This window comes from Plectropomus leopardus, chromosome 4 (genome assembly GCF_008729295.1).
Source record: "Plectropomus leopardus isolate mb chromosome 4, YSFRI_Pleo_2.0, whole genome shotgun sequence".
Classification (NCBI taxonomy): domain Eukaryota; kingdom Metazoa; phylum Chordata; class Actinopteri; order Perciformes; family Serranidae; genus Plectropomus; species Plectropomus leopardus.
The window spans coordinates 18,964,598-18,982,619 of record NC_056466.1 but is presented as its reverse complement, the minus strand read 5'-3'; the positions used below and the strand labels follow the sequence as shown (position 1 = coordinate 18,982,619).

At 40.9% G+C, this 18,022-nt stretch overlaps 1 protein-coding gene across 1 annotated transcript in view; it reads right to left on the bottom strand.

The window, feature by feature from the left end:
* Nucleotides 1–17,471, bottom strand: part of LOC121942083 (protein sidekick-1-like) — a 268,045-nt gene extending 250,574 nt beyond the window's left edge. The window contains exon 1 of the mRNA XM_042485177.1: nt 16,375–17,471. Within this exon, the coding sequence (XP_042341111.1) occupies nt 16,375–16,549 (175 nt within the window). The 5' untranslated portion in view covers nt 16,550–17,471. The remainder of the gene's footprint in view (nt 1–16,374) is intronic.
* Nucleotides 17,472–18,022: the final 551 nt, after the last annotated feature.

The following is an 18,022-nucleotide window of genomic DNA, read 5'->3' as shown; positions in this document are numbered from 1 at the left end:
AAACCCACTTGAGTTGTGGAAAAGCAAGCCCACTGATTTTGAGTTGAGTTTCTAAAAGCACCTCTTACTATAAAATGCTCGAGCTGATGAACAGACAGATACGGAGGCTGTTGACGAATGATGAAACACATAGAAAGCTAAGACATATACAATCTAAAGTCTTAAATCTGAAAAACAGAATGGCTTTTTATGCCATCCTGGACCAAACCAGGCAGCTGTTGCGGATGTCCCAAAGCTGATTGGCAAAAACAGTATTACATAACCCCTGATCCCATTTTAATGATTTGTCCATTGTAACCCTTTATATTCTGTATGCTAAAAATGCATAGCTCAACAGAACAAAGAGTTAAAGTGTCCATACATACAGATACAAAGTAGTAGGCAGTCTCTGATCTTTAATGAATCTGTAGCTCTATGGGTGTGCTGCAGTGAGCACATAACATACATTTATCTGGTTTTTTTTTTTACCTTGCGGTACACGTTGTTGAAACTGAAGACTAATCTACATGGCAGCTCTGTATTTTTACTGGAAGTGCTACCCACTCCTCTTGTGGTGTGGAGTAGTAAACATCTCTGTACTTTAGTTTCTGTGGGAATCAAAATGATAACGTCTCCTGCCTGGTGGATATACACGTAGTTTCAGACAACATTTGCATAAAGTTGAGCTTTTCTCAACATTCTCATGTAGTGCCGCTGGATGCCTTTTACATCTCTGGACATTAGCTCAGCCGGTGGTGCCAGGCTGCAATGCCAAGTCCCATTTAACAAGAATAGCAGCCTGTCACTGTCCCTGTTTTTGAGTCCAAATATGTGAACCGTTCATTACACAGAGCAGACGTGAACTATCTCTTTAACTAATTGTACTGTGCTGGTCTGCTCTGTGTTTTGGTGTAAGTTGCAGAGTGTTAGAGATATGGGCCATAGAGATGTCTGCCTTCTCTCAAATATAATGGAAGTAGATGGCACTGCGCTTGTGGTGCTCACATATAAAAAAAAATACATGTGAGAACTCAACAGCAATGTCTCTTTCCATAAATCAAGACCCAGTTACTTAAGATAATCCACAGACCTTGTTGTGAGCAGTTTCACGCACCATTTTCTTTCTACAAAGTTACACCTTCAAACTGTATCACTGCGCAGAAGGAAGCGTACCTTCACTATTAGCTTACCTAGCATCCCTGAGCAAGCTAACATTGCAGCTCAATTAAAGAGGGGACCATTAATGTTTACATTGGGCTGTCATGGGCATGACCCTCTCGGCCATGAGTAGGTGCATGCTTCTTTCTGCGCTGTGATATGGTTTGTAGGTGTAGTTCTGTAGGGAGACCATGGTTCTAGGGCTGTACCCTTTTCATAATTATGTCTGCTGAAGCAGATTTGGCAGTTCAACAGGAATATTTGTCCATTTGTTTTTGTTTTTTTCCAAAGTTTAAAGTTTCAGTGGTACGTTTAGAGGGCACAACAGTGGCATTCACATAATACAGTGAACAAGCTAACTGTGTTGAAACAACATTTTTTGAAGACAGTAGATATCAAACAAAAGACAGAAACTGTGTTGTATTAAGTTGCTGTGAGCTCTAAATTCACCACTTTGAAGCCAAAGAGAGAAGATGATGTTATTTCAGATCCTTGTGGTGCACAGTTTCTTATCCTCTGTGCCACTGCCTGCATGTCCACAGCTCCCTATACCAAAGAGTAATGTGAATGAAAATGGGAGTTCACTCCACAGCGAAATCTGGGGACTAAAATGACACCAGAAGTACACTGCACAGCACACTGACTACGAAAAACAAAAAGTGACCAATCGACCTGAACCAATTTGAGTCAAATGAGGGCTCTCACTGAGGATTTGAATGTCCACAACAAGGTCTGTGGATTATCTTAAATAACGAGCTGTGTGCCATCTAGTTCCATTATATTGGATAGAAGGCATCTCTACTACTGATATTTCTAACACTTAGCAACTCACCACCTAAGCTATCTAAACCAATAAATAACACTACAGATAGGAGGAAACATATGTATTTTTGATTTTGTGGTGAACTGTTTCTTGAGTAGAGCAAGCTTCTGTCGTCACAGGAGAAAACTAGAGGGTAGAAGTGAAAACTCACCACATGGCAGCATAACCACCAGCCTATGATCAAAAAACAGCTGAGGGTTTGTCAAAATTAACTTTATTATCTTGACAAAATGTGATTGGGGTTTTTTCAAAAATGATTCCTGATTGTAAGAGTCAGGTCATACAGCTGATGGTGCACACAACTTCAGTGCTCTGCCAGTACTAATGCAATACTTCATTTTTGCAGAAAGCCTCTTATCCCTGCATGAAACTCCAAAGATGGAATTAACACACCAGGGTGTACATGTAATATTACAACTGTGACACCACTGTGCAAAATCCTGAACCACAGATCTGATTTAGGACCTATCTCAGAGGGCTGTAATAAAATAAGAGGAATTTAAATAAATTCCCAATCAATACACCACCCATATTCATTTTTTAAAATATGCTCTTGTGCAATACATTGTATATACTGTATAAACAGTTTGTTACCTTGGAAATGAGCTACCAGCACAGCAGTTCCAGTTCCTTAAAGGATGTCAGTCTGAACTGAGGCTCACAGGGAGACATAATCACATCACAGAGTTTACAGGAAATGGAAAGAAAATTGATTTGGCACTGTTTAAGTGCCTGTGTCTAGAAGGCATTATTTTTGTGAATTTTATAGTCCAACCTCCTTTATGTGTATATCACTTAACCATTCAAAAAAGTCATTATGTTCCTCAAGCCATTTCACATAACAAGCACTCCCAAAGGTAGAACCAAAACCTGGCCCTCAGTCTGGAAACTGAGGAGAATTCAGACATCATATCATTGATAAGACAGATACCAACATGCAAAACAGAAGGGTTTTTTGGCTGTGTGCTGCACACACACTAATGCACTATAGTACATGCAGTACAAACACAAACTATCACTTTTTCATTTTGGCCATACACACTCTCCCACACACACTAATGCACACTTCTGTAGCGCAAGCCAAGTCTCCATACTGCTGGCTCCTCGCAGAGGAATGCCCACCTCTAACTTGGATCAAAGGACTAAGCTAAAAACCTCTGGCCAGACACACACACACACACACACACACACACACACACACACACACAATACACACATACAGTACAGTACTTCCTGTCTATTCCTGGATGAGATCAAAAAGGGTCTTTTTAGCTCTGAGCCTATGGCATAAATCACCATACGCAGACAAGTGTGCACAAACACACACTCACACGCACACATAGCCACCCTCTCAAACACCTGTGGCACATCAAACACATCAAGCTGAGAACACACACCTGCAGCAGAGTAAAGTCCTTGGACTGAACAAGTAAATCATGCTGCTCTAATATACACACAATGACTCCTGCACCTTTACTCAACCCCACCTGACCTCAGTAATATTCCGTGACTACCGATTCACTATGCAAAGATGTCATTCAAATAGCGTGATAGCCCCACCACAATGAAAACATACACAAACAAATAAAGAGCCTCAGCCAGGTGCATTGGATGCGGGGAGCACTGGAGGGGGGTGGTGGTGGTGTGTGTGTGTGTGTGTATGTGTGTGTGTGTGTTCACATCCTGTGAATGACTATAGCCAAAACTGAAAGCAAAAAGGCAAAGTGAGAGACAGAGCAAAAAAAAAGAGGCAGGGAGATAAAGACAGAGAAAGTGCAAGCAACACAATGAGAGACAGCCTGGGGTATGATCCACTGGAAGGTTGCCAGTTTGAATCCAAATACTGACTGAAACATTCTCGATGAAGGAAAGAGAGTCACTTTCCTCACCCTGCTGTGAGAGGCTGCTCTTGAGCCTTCAACTAATCTAGTGCTGCCACTAAATGACTGGCAGTACAAGGCTGGGGTTTTACAGGCATTTCCCAGGTGTGAGGAGAGAGCGAGAGAGAGAGTGAGTGTGTCTCTCTGATGTATCTCCAGCCACCTGCAATTTTATTTTCACCAGTTGTTCCTGTAAATAGGAATCTGTTTGTAGATTGCCTTGTGTATGTCACAGGAACTTGACATCTGTGGTTTTGTGGTGCTGAAATGGTTGTTATCTTTTGGGGTTCCATAAATCCAGATTTACAAGATTCTAAACTGAGATGATACTCTTATATTAAATATTATCTTCATACAGGGTATGGGTTATAATGTGTGGGGAAATGACATATTAAAGTTACATGTCATTTTTATTTTTTAAAACAGAGGGCGTGTAAATATGTCCACAGAACAAACCCCTTGTTATTATTTCTATAACTACTTTATTCATTTGTTCCACATGTATGTATATAGGGCACATTTCTCAAACAATATACAGTACTTGTGTAATCTAGGGCTGCTCAATTATGGCAAAAATCATAATCACAATTATTTTGGTCAACACTGAAATCACCATTATTTACCACGATTACTCACTGACTTTGTAAGCATGTTGAATTTATTGAACATTAAAAAAACAGTTGAACTTTACTTTCCCTTAATATTTTTACCATTGAGCTTCATTTAATTCCTCAATTTAATTATTACTGAGTTGCTTTTCATAATGAGTCCTTAATTGATGACTGTGTTGTGGTGGATGTCAATAGGGTTGTCCTCTTCTCCTTTTGTTTTTTCTTATTTAGTCATAGGCCACTTTGTGTTTAAACCTAAGACGATTAAAAAGATTTGACACATTGCCATGTGGTGCAGGCACCACTGTGTAGCAAATCTTGCATTTTATTCTTTTTTGCTCCACGTCGGATGCCTCGTATCCAAACAACGGAATTTGTTCTGCCTAATTTGTTCTCCAAACGCTGTTGCTCTTCTTCCGTCCATCTTTCCTTCCTGATACAACCTGCCTCACTGGTAGTATCTGCAAGTGTTGAGCTTAGGCTGAGTGAAGGAGGGGCGAAAATGCGCATGCACGTGGCATTCAAGGCACAACACAAAATAAGGGTACATTTGCAGAACGTAATGTGGAAAAATAATTGTTTTTTCTCGATTACATTGTTTTTGTAAATGTTGGGAGCCGAAATTGAAATTGAAATTCAATTACTTGCACAGCCCTAGTGTATTCTAAGCATCAGCAAGAAAATACTTCAGCACAGCATGCAACTACTTCAATAACCTAACTGCAATATTATGGGTTGTCACTGACTGCAGGGATACTAATTACAAAGCAAATTTCCTTTCTTATGTGTAGCCTGCTGTGTGTGAAATCTGCTTAACCATATCTGCTTACAATGAATTAATAATGTACAAGACTTTCTGATTATAAGTACATCTATTCAGATTCAGTTAATGATATACTATATCAGCTCCACCCCACCAGTAAATCTAATGCAAAACCACAACGTGATCGCGACAGTTTGGTGTTATGGTGCCCATTCTTATCCTTATTTTCTTGTTTCAGACAGGAGGGAATGGTTATGGAAAGTGTATGCAAAAGAAAGAAATGAAGCAATAGCTTTTCAATGAGGTCTGATGAAAAGGATTTTTGTTCAGAAGCAGCAGACTGTAGCACAGCTAGAGTTAAATGATGCTACTGATGAAGGATAAAAAAATAAATTAAAAAAAAGGTGTTTCCTCATGAACATAAATTAAAATATGTTAAAATGGTATAGGTCCAGTGTGAAGGATTTAGGGTGATATTTTGGCAGAAATTGAATATAATATAACAACAGGGTTTTCTTTAGAGTGTAATCAAATGAAAACAATGTTTATTGTGTTTTCTTAACCTTCATTATGTTGTGAGGGGTCTCATCCCATCTCTCTTTTCACCAAGGTGTCCTTGGGCTGAAAATATTGAAGACCCCTGATTTAGAGCAATCATAAAAATGCAATAACTGTACTCAAGTATCTGAAATCACTATTCATACTTAAACATCTGCTAACATCTATTTCACTACTACGTTGTCTAACCTTGGGGAGGAAGGAAAGGATGGCTCTCATGGTTTATGTTTTCCTAAAAAATATGTGGATAAACATGTCATATTTCATATAATTATGGAACATAAAGTAAAAAGCCTACAGCATCTGGGGCAAAGTAAGTTTCACAAACATTTTTCACATGTGGAACCCATGTAATTGTTGCCCTGATTAGATATTTATCATCATGCAGATGTCCTTTTTAGTGCCATTTGGCTATATACAATTTTGCAGCACTTATTGCTATCACTGAGTTCAAAGGTTCTAATACCATTAGGCCCCATAAAATTTACTACATATGATCAAACTGTCACTGTGGCTCTTGGTTTCATGTATTAGTTCTTGTCTCATCCCCCCTCTGGCTGCAGCTTGTTTCAAAATACTGAAAATACTTGGAAAAAGACATTACTATTCATCGCATATGGGTTATCTTGAAAACAAAGAACAAAGCAGTGATGCGAGATAAAAATATTCTCACAAACAGGAATATGTTTTGTCAACATGCATGTTTTGTTTGACATTTTTAAATATACATACTCTAAACCCCTTTTACATTTGACAAGGTTTTCTGTTACTGTGCTTTACTTTTTTTACTTGCACTTTTAGTTCACTTGCTTTTCTTGTCTTTTTATTTGATGCTGTCGGAAGAAAATGCCTAAAGGTCTCAAGAAGAAAAAGTCATCCAAAAATAAAATTCCACAACCAATTCAAAAAATCAATAGAGGGCTGCTAGTCAAGGCTGTTGGGTGCCTCTCTTTTCATAGCATCGGCACCTTTGACAAGTTTTCTAAGGATGATATTTAGATGGAGATATTGTGGCTTTACTTTTGGTGGGCTCTTATGTTGGCCATCTTTATGAACAGTCTCTGACATAGACAGATACCAGAACAGTATTAATGCAACACTTGAGTGAATTTACAGAGCTGATATCTATGTGCAAATATCTAAGCTGACTTTTTAAAAAAAAAAAACAAAAAAACTTTAATATAACCTGTGCTAATTCATGTAAGTTATAAAACTTTTAAGCAATATTTAAAGAACTGTTTCAATTCATTGTTTTCTGTTTCTATGAGGGTGTGAGTGCAGTGATTGTTTTTTTAACTACAGTCTGTATTTATGTAAGCTGCTAGGCAAGCACATCGTCAGTCCTCAACAGTGAAAATAACTTTTCTTCAGACTACAACTCCCTGTAGCCATTCTGCTTTCACAATAGCCAGAGGTCTTATTAAATTAGAGTGTAACCCTACAGCAACAGCTACAAAGTCTTGTTTTGACTCCTCCTGACTCAGGAATAAGATCCCTGTTTAGCAAATTCAAACAATAAATTATTACATTACTTTGGGCACAGTGATAGCCCTCAGGCAAACTGTACAAAACCTGCGTTTGTAGGTCACCATCCTGTTTAATTCAACAAATTAAGATGTATCTGTTTAACATTAAAGCCAAATGTCAGATGTTCCACATTATGAAATACAACACTGTTTTCAGGTTCAGACCAGGAGAGAGCATGTTCCTCTGCTGCAGTGACTTCATTTATTTGGTTCTTTCGGGCACTTCATTTAAGCTGTTCAGAGCTGTTGCCTGTTCCTCCACAAAACAACTATTGTACTATTTACATGTATAAAATACAGAAACAAAGTAGCAAATCCTCACATCCAAGAGGCAAGTGTTTGTTATTTTGGTTTGAAAAGTGACAACAATTATCAAAATAGTTGCCGACTAATTTCCTAGCTACCAGCTCAATGTCTGAGCTCCTAAAGAAGTATTTCACTGCAGGAAAAATAACTTATTTTTAATAAAACTAGAATGTCTATGCAGTAGAAAGATGCAAATACTTTTGAAATTGGTGCCACATGACCAGAGAAAACAGAGGAAAGGGACATTTTTGCTAAAGAGGGAGAAAGCCAACAACTACCAGAATGCACTGCACCACACCAGAACAATAAACACTCCCGCTGGTGGGTGATGCAATGCATCCCCGTCCATTGGAAACAACAGCAGCTGGTCGGAAAGAGACAATCTTGTATTACAGCTAAACAGTAAACTAAAATATGTTACCTTTTTTTTCACTGTGAGCTGCCCACTCTTTGTTTGCAAACTCTTACATTACAGCTAGATACAGCACTAAATTATGTTACATAAAAGATTTTCAGGCCAGAAATAGGCAGTGCAGTAACATAATCCTAATATATATTTGATCAGCACTGCCTTGTACCTTTGGATCGGATTTCAGTGAGAGGGAGAAAGAGAGGCGGGTTTGTCTCTTGATCTGCTTGTATACTCTTTGTGTCTTTTGTGGCAGCATGGGTGGCGGGCAACATGAAAATACTGAAGTACAGCCTGTAGTTTTGAGGAGCAGCCCACAGAGCCAGCGAAAATCTGCCGGATGATGTGTTTTATATCAATTTGGATCATCCAGGGAAGTTCTGATGGATGGGGGAAGAGAGAGATCTGGGCACTGGTTAGACGAAGGGAAGTTGACCACAGGTTATTTACACAAACTAATCAAGTTGTTTTGATATAAAGCTGGCTGAAAATTGGCAAAGTATCTCTTTAACACAAATCCCCCCATGAATGTCAGCCATCCATGTCTACGAGGTACATGTACATGACTACACCCGATGATGGGTGGACACTACATTTTGTCACAACCTTTACTTTTATAACCATGTCAGGAAAAACACTAAATGCCAGCATCATAGATTTTAACTTTACCTGCACTTCAGTTTGCAAACAAAAGTTCTGAATGTGTGTGCACACTTGCATTTATCTTGTGGTTTGTCTGCCAATCTCGATATCTGTCTGTCAGTCTTTTTGCTTTGTGATGTCTTGCAGTTCAGTCAATCAATAGAGTTCATGTTTTGCAAGCGCTCTGCTTTATTTGGATGTCTCGCTGTAGAACCATCTTGAAAAGTACAAGATAAGCTTTTGTGCTAAACCCCCCCCCACCCCCCCTCCCCTCGCTCCTCACACACGTACAGACAGCGGATCAATAGCAACCTCCTCCCCCATCTTACATAATAAACACCAAGGCCTAAACAGCAAAACAGCCTCCATTCCACCTGTGTGGCCTGCAGCAATAGTTTTTTTGTCCCTTATGGGGACACAAGAAGCGAAGAAAGAATGAGAAACCAAAAAGGAGAGGAGCGAAACCAAAAGAACAAACACAAAAAAATGAAGAGCAAAAAGAAGCAAGACAGAGAGGGAGGCGGGGGGAGACCGAAGTGTATCCCACTTGGCTCATATTTCAAAGCTCTGAAGGATGTTTTTGAGGAAAACTCCTATAAAAAATGCATCTTTTCACAAAGATGGGATCCCATTCAAACTGGGCAGAAGCACACATGTGAAGATACTTCACACATTTTGTTGGAAATTATATCTTAACCATATAATATATAAAGAATATTGTGTGCTTTGAACTGACCATCGTCACAGTAACACTGATGGAGTGGAAACATGATCCAGCTGACTCCTTAATGGCCTTACCGACAAAACTTACAAGCTCTCGAAAAAAAGTCATATAAACTACTGTGTGAACAAAAGTAGATTGGATAGATGCACCTGCTGTACTCTACTTTGTACACACACACCACTTCTTTCTCTTTCTCTTTCTCACTCACACACACACACACACACCCACACACACAATGAGAGGTGATTATTTTCCATCAGGAGACTGTGGCTGCTTCTCTATAGCTGCCACATCTTCTGCTGTGTGAAGAAAACACTTAGGACTGATAGAGGGTTAGCTTCAACCTCACACACACATACACACGGCAGAACCACATACTGTATGTAGTCCACACACAGGGACAGGTAGACATACACACACACACTGTCCCTCCCAAACACACAGACAGCTACACTCACAGAGCGTTAAGTGTCAGGTGGCTGTGGACGTGTGGTGATTTGTTCCTCCTGACAGACAGGAAATAAGGGAGTCGACCAGGGACCTCACTTCCTCTTAGAACTGACTAACCTGACGTCTATCACACACACCCCCTACACACACAATCACTGTCCTCGCCTGCATCGCTTGCTCTCCTTCTCTAATACACATGCACACACACGCACAATCCGCCAGACAGCAAAGTCTCTCCCGAGGCCTCCGAAATTGAAGCTACTTGAAGGTGGGATTAAATTTGTGTCTGTGGGCAAAGACACGAACATGTGTATAACTGTTTTTGTAACAAGCAGTGAATTTACGGTTTAAAAATACATCAAAATCCTCAGGTTGCATGCAAAAGTAATGGAGCGTGCTACAATACTTCTGATGTCAAACTGCCTTTAATACAAATTGCTTTACAACTGTTCTAAAAATATTGTTTTTTATGAGCTCCAAGCAAACGTTGCCAAGTGAGACTATCAAATAAGCTAAGATAAGCTTTTATTGATCTCTGAAAAGGAAATTCAGGTGTTACAGCAGCACAAAGACAGAAAGAAGTGCAGATAAATAGATAAGTAAAACATAAGAATACTTAAAATAAGAGGTATGTATAACTCGTATACAAGTAGGACTGAAAATATGAACTATACAAGAGCAATTCAAGACAAAGCCATGGAAGATCAAAAAAAAGAGTATGCGAGAGGTGGAAAAGTCAGTAAGGTTGTGCAGCGTGGACTACCGTTATCAGTTAAACGAGGCTTCTCATTTATCTTCTCCTCATTAGAAATTGGTTAAAGCAAATTTTCCATGTCTACTTTGACACTGATGAGAGAGAAGTACTTTGTGGTTGTGTGCACATGAGTAAAGCTGCATGCTAGTCTGTTTGATTTGGGTTTTGACATCATGCTCAGAAGCCCACAGCCCACCATCCAAATGTCCTATCAGTGACCTCAATTCACTTAAGCATGCCCATTGGTCCAATCAGCATCAAGCTCTGGCTTAACTGAGCCAATGACATGTGTCATATCAAACCTAATCACACTGATAGATCCTCTAAGTGGGTCGGGAAGTCTTTGCTTGGCCTAGTTGAAGAAAACTTTTAAATTCATGGTATGAAACTAGACTTAAAGAGGCAGTTCACTGATATAAGACAGGTTCTCTCATAAAACTAGACAATGTATGCAGTAAAAAGACCCAAATACTTTTGAAATTGGTGCTAAATGATCAGAGAAAAAAGAGAAAACGGACTGTGGTACTCACTTTTGCTCAAGAGGAAGAAAATATACAACTACTAGAATGCACAGCTCTACACCTCACCAATGAACAGTCCTGCTGGTGGGTGACTTAATGCGAACTCGTCCGTTTAACACAATGGTCGTCGGCAGGTAACAACATTTGAGGGGAGAAATATGCAACAAAATAACATCATTTTGGTTTTGTATTTCATCAGTGCTGCTTAGTTTTACTATTTGAGCTTAGTTTTATAAGCTTTCGTTTTCACTTTGCAAGAAGTAGTATTGCTATTTTTAATAAAGATGTAGGCAGTGCAGTAACAGAATCTTGGTTTATATTCTATCAACACTTCCTAGTTTTACTGTTTGATCAGATTTCGGTTCAAATTTGCGAGACAGAGAAAGATAAAAAGAGAGAGAAAGGGGTGGGTCAGTCACTTGATCTAGCTCTAAACTTTCTGTGTTCAAGGAGGCAGGCTAAACGAAAAGGCAGATGTAGCAGTTTAAGCCAGTAGTTTAAGCAACAGCCCAAGAGTCACTAAAACTCCACAGAATTATGTCTTTTGCATCAATTTGTGTAATTGAGCAGTTTTGCTGGGGGTGGGGGATGAGAAAGGGAGATCTAGACACTGGCTAGATTGAGGGAAGTTTACCATGGTTCATCTACATATAATATCCACACTGTTTTGATACAAAGCTGGTTGAAAGTCAGCTTAGTATCCCTTTAAGTGAGAGCCCTAAAAAGTGTGACCTGCAGTTTACATTTTAGACAAGAAAGAAGTGCAATGGTTTTACAGCTCAGATGCTCGAGCTACATTTTAATGCAATTACCTTGGGCAAGGTCAGCAATAATGACGACCAGCAGTATTTTTTCATTACATTTTGGCTACTTATCGACCATTATCATTATCCGCATTAGCAACTGGGACAAAATCATTCTCCACGTAATACAAACCTAATGGTGCATATTGCTGTTGTTATGTGAACCCCTACTGACTTTGAACATTTCCAATTTTAATTGTCAGTGGAAGTATTATGTTGTCCTCTGTGATTTGGGTTTCAAAAAATGTTTGAAAATCATGTTGGAAATCTCCAAAACACACAGCAGCCCAAGTGACACAAGTATATTTTCAGTAAATCCTGAACAACTGGCAAAATATTGAGGTAGTCTGGACTCTGTCTGTTATTGATATAGAATATGATGTACATTTTTAAACAAACCTTATGTGAACAATCCTTGACTTCAGTGAGAATAGGGATACTTAACTTGCTGTGCATGTGGGGTCAATTTGCAAAAGGACAGGAGGCCAGGGGCCAGTGGCACCAGCACAATACATTTTTCTTGGATTTTAGGATGTTTCCCAGATTTTAGGACTTTTCTTAGACTTTCAAATGTTTCTAGGATTTTAGGACATTACTTGGACTTTCGAATGTTTCCAGGATTTCAGGAAATTTATCAGATTTTAGGACATTTCTAGGACTTCCATGTGTCTCTTAGGATTTTTGGATGTTTCCAGGCTTTCAGGCTGTTTTCAGGATTTTAGGACGTTTCTAGGATTTTAGTACATTTTTCTTAAGATTACTTTTTGGGGTTTTTAATCCCTTTAATGGTAGGACAGATTAAGAATGAATGGGGGGGGGGGGGGGGGTGACATGCAATTTCCAGTGTGAATTATGCTGTTTTTTATTTTGAATTAAAAAATGTTTGGGCGACCACCCGGCACCCTATCAGAGGCCAGATTTGGTCCATGGGCTGCAACCTGAGTATCACTGGTGTAGATTGAGGCTCTGTCTGTATTTATGTTGAAATTGTGAATCAGTCAAACAGCTGTGGAACAGAACCCACTCAGTGACAGGGAGGCAGTGGGTGGGGGGGGGGGGCACAGGCAGAAGTTATGGATAAGGGAGGGTTGAGAGAGGAGCAGATGAGAGGGGGAGGAAAGAGGGGAGGAAGGGGAGAGACAGTAAAATGCTGCCGTCACTTAAACTCTAAAATGAAAGATCGATGAGCTTATTTAAATGTGCTCCCAGAGACGAGAGTTGGCTCATATAAAGCCTCACATTTATGAGGAGGGGTGTGGGCATCGATTGACTGAGAGAAAGAGAGAGTGAAAGAGGGAGAGGGACAGAGGGGGAGGAGGGAGAGAGAGGGGCGGGGAGAGATCAGGAGGATCAACCTTGGCTCATGAATTTCATCCTTTTCCTCCTAAAATAAAACGTTCTAATAAATGCTGGGGATAGAAGGGTCGGAACCTGGAAAATCTACAGCCTTCGATTGGCCGCCTGGCACAGCTTATCAAATCAATAACCCCACCCCCCTCCACCTTCACCACCACCAACTCCCTCCCACATCTGTTTCACTAATTTCCGATTCACCCCCTACACTCAGTGCATACGCATATACAAACACAACTCCTACACTATAAAATCTGACAAGTTGATTTTACTTAAAAAAATAGAAAACCGATTGCGTTGAAAATGTAAGTAAATATAACTACTAGTCTTTAATTGTGTGAAATTGTTGTAATTCAAAAATGATATGATGATAAAATGATAAGTTTACTGAGCTATATATCTTTTAGGCATTGACAGTATCCCTGTATTATGGTATACCAGGGTAGACAGGAATTCCAACAGTGTGATTTTATTTACTGTCAGAAATATGATCCCTTATCTTCCTGTTAACTTCATATTGGAGAGGCTGTATTGAGGATGTTTTGCATGCAGTGCGCATCATGTGCCCTGGAGGTTATGCCCAAGCCACACTGCATACGTGAGCAGTGTGTGTTCACATTGGTAGCATTTGTTGTTGCGCTGCTGCACACTGATACCGTCATATACCGTGCACCTCGATGAAAAATCAGGAAATTACATACCACCCAAGCCTAAAATCTGTATTCTGCCCGTTGCATACTCGTCAATCACATTTGTACTTTTTTAAACTTAAAGATCTCCTAACTTCATCATTGGCAAACTCCTCTTTGTTATGATCATGTCAGACTAACTTGGTTTCCAGAAGTTGCTACCACTTAGAAAGAACAAGGTATTTTCATTTGTCATTTTTAAGGTGCAGCAACTTCACAAAATTAAGTAAATACAGCTAAATTTTGAGTAAACTTAGCAATTAAATAGAAAGTTAACATAACGTAAGATTGATAGTTACATTTACTTTCCTTTTTCAAACCGGTTTCCAGGATTATTTTTAGTAAAATCAACTTGTCAGATTTTACAGTGTGCCAGCCATCCAGATTGTGCAGCAGGGCACCCCCGCCCCTTCAGCCAAGACAGCTGGAAGGAGCTGGTGTGTCTGAGGGTGGGGAATGGGGGGGGTGTGGTAACTTTGGTTGTGGTGCTGAGCCCTTGACTTAAGAGAAGGACACCAGGAAGTGGCTCTGCATCCACACCATCCCTCCTGTCCCCCACCTTCTCCTCAACACCTTGCAGGGGGAGGAAGAGGGAGAGTGTGACGACTGGGAAAAGAAGGGAGAGGAGAGCAACTTTTGACACACACAGAGGTGTTGTCATACCATCATCATCGATTGAACTGCAGACACAGCTTTCTGAGTGGTAAGCACAGTGCACCGCATTCCTTCTCTAACCCCCCCACCCCATTTCTTTTTTCACCCCCCCTTTCCCTTTCCCCTCTCCCTCCTTCTCCTCTTCACCACGCTGCCTCCCTCCTCCGGACTTTCTCTCCGTCCTCATTCCTTCCTTCTCTATCTTCCTGCACTTAAACAGCACGGTACACACATTCTCTATGCGTTCACAAATAGTTCACCCCCACCTCTGACACATATGCACAGACATTCCTAAGACCCCTCCTCCGCATGACCCCAGAGTCTCAGCCTTACATTCAGCCCACAACGCCATCTGTGACCCAGAGAAAACTGTGTGCCGCCACCAGCCTGACCTTTTCTGTGCTTTTGTTTTGGCACTCTGACATGATCCCATGAGGTACATGCACACATACAAAAGGCACACACATGCACACAGATATTAACAGCTCCCTCTCTATAGCTGCAAAAGAAAAAAATAGCACGCCATCACACAATTTCCACTGACATCTTTTGGTCATGACACAGTGAACCACGAGTCACACATTAATCTGGACACCTGCCAGCACAACAAGGGTCAAAACTGGACCAATAGGAGGCAACTTAACCCTATGTAACCTGGTTGGAAATCAGTTTTCTTGTGCTGCCTTCAAATGCTATTCACAAACTGTTTTACCCTTTTAAACCCGAGTAAATTGGTTTGATATATTTGAAAAACACGGGGGAAAACGTAATGACCAACTTGGCAAGAAATGTCCCACAAACTGCAAGAAATTAGTCAAAGGTGACAAAGAAAATGATGTGAAAATTAACTGAAAATAGTTTTACAAAAGGGATGACAGCTATTATAGAATTATCAAAAAACTATGGAAAAATGTCCAGAAAGCTTTATTTATAATCATAATAATTAGGTTTAAAGATTATTTTATGAAGAAAAAAAATCTACATGTATTTTTTAATTTTCTGCATTTTTTTTGCATTTCTATCTGTTTTTAACTTTTATTTTTTATGTCCATCTATTTATTTATTGCATATTTTCAGTCATTTTCTTCCAACTTTTCACTAATTTCTTGCTATTTTGTGGACCATGTGTTGTTAAGATGCCCACTGTCGTCTTTCCGTGTTTTTAAAAGAAATAAAATCAATTTGCTCAGTTTTCAAGGGGTTAAACGAAAACACTATGTGCAGCTGCATGTGTCTGTCTATGTGTTTGTGCTTTTGTGCCAAATCAAGAGCTGTAGTTAAGCAGGTCATTGACTAAGATGGGGATTATCAATGCTTGGAAACTGTAACACCCCTCCCATAAACATCCTCAATACCTTAATCCTGCAATCATCATCCTGCATAATAATAACAATAATATACACATGCACTGTAGTACATGCCTCCCCCCACAAACAGTTACTTAATTTGGAGAAAAACATTTTTGTTTGCCTTATAAAACCAGCCTTGTCTGTGTTACACTCCTGCGAGGACACGTCCAAACTAATGGGCAAACTGTTATTCTTGGTGTAATAAATCACACCCTTGTTTCAAGTTTAGGAGTCATCATCTGACTTTCCTCCTGTTCACAGTAGTCCCAGTGACAAATGAGTCTGTCAGTAAGTGTTTTCACGCAATACACTTTGCACAATGCCACCCTTTGAACACCTAATGTATGAATGGATCTACAGATCAATATGAATATTTCTTAGTACATCATGTGATATTTGACTCCTGGGACTAAAGCTCTTACCTTGGCCATGCAACATGTGGCAGCTGCTGCCGAGAAGGAGCAAGAGGAAAAGAGGCGGACACCGGCTCCCACTCCGGGCCGTCCCTGTCCCCATCATCATCATCATCATCCCTGCAGCGGGTCTCTCCACACGCTCCGCGGACCCCTCGGGGCAGCAAATCCCTGGTTTCATCATGCGGGAGAGGGGACCAATAGTGTGCTTTGCTGCTGCAACTCTCTCTGTCCTGCGCACGTAAGGGAAGAAGTCCGGGCGGAGAGAGGACCGGGCTCCGGGCTCTGCGCTCCCGGTGAAGCGAAGCTCAGAGCTCCGGGAGTTCACCGCTGTCAACGCAGACAAGCTCCCCGCTCTGACTCTCCTGCTCCGGTGTCCAAAACTCAGCAGGCGGCGGGAGGAGAAAGCAAAGGGGGGTCGCCTCAGTAGCTGAAAGACTTTCCCTCACTCTCTCACGGTGTAACGACACGGTTATCTGTGTCTGCTGTGGCGGAGTCCGTGTGTTTCTGCGCCCGGCGATACCTCATTTTCATTTGGATTGATCCGAGCAAGGAATTAATACATTTGAGTGTGTTTTATCGGCTTATTCTCTGCTATCGACCTCAAATCCGCGCTTGTTTTGGTGTCTTCACCGGGGATTTGTCCCGCGGATCATTTGGCTGTTTAGATTAACACAGAAGCGATAAAACACGTAAATTATCCAACCATGCTTTTGTGTGTGTGTGCTCTAAAAATCAATCCAGTAATTGATTTTGCTGGTTTTGAGTGCACACAACTCTCCTTTTCCCCGCAAGTATGGTGATGGAGAAGCTGCCGTCTGTTTCATCTGAAGTTAGAAATCCACTCTCCCAGAAGGGGTACTCTTCCCTCGAATACAAGATAGGCTAACTTGCCGGGGCATCGGATTACACGGAAAAATTACACAACAGGTTAGCCAAAAAAAATGAAAACGCTTTACAAGTTTCCCGACAGAGAGCTTTCTGTCCTACCTTTACTGCACCGGTTCAGAGGAGTTAGCTCGAGCCAAAAAGTAACAGTCGGCTTCAACTGGGAAAAAAACGGCCGTTACAGAGACGTTACTCTCACTGCCGCTACTGCGACACTGGAGCCTCTCGCTCTTTATCCAGAGTCTTCAACGGTCCTCCAAAAAAAAGTCCACCCGAAGCTTAATTTCAAAAACGCCTTATCGTTATCCGTTCACACTCACGGGAGTTTTTGTCAACAGTTACCGGCGTTGTGGCCGTTTTGCTCCGTCACTCGGCACCCTGTTGAGGCTTGGGGAGCCGACTGAGGCGATGCGTCTCCCTCAACTGAACACCTGCCACCCTCCTCGACACACCAAGGGGAGAGAGAGGGCTCTTGTTTCGCCCTCTTCAGCTGCTCTTTCGGTCTTCTGCGAAAGCACACTTAAGAATTTCACGGTCTGAATTTACTTTTTTTTCACTAATATTCCCGTTTCTTTGCTCGGTGTCTCCGTTAATCTCCCCCTCGATCTATCCCAAACTCAAAAAACTAAACTTCCATTCACTATCATCCGTCGCCCCTGATTGGTCGAGCCGATAGCTCCCGCTGTTCCTATTGGACAGCCCGAACCAGGGGGCGGGAAGTAATGCCAGCACTGAGAGCGTGGTGGACGGCGCCCCCAAACCCTTCAAC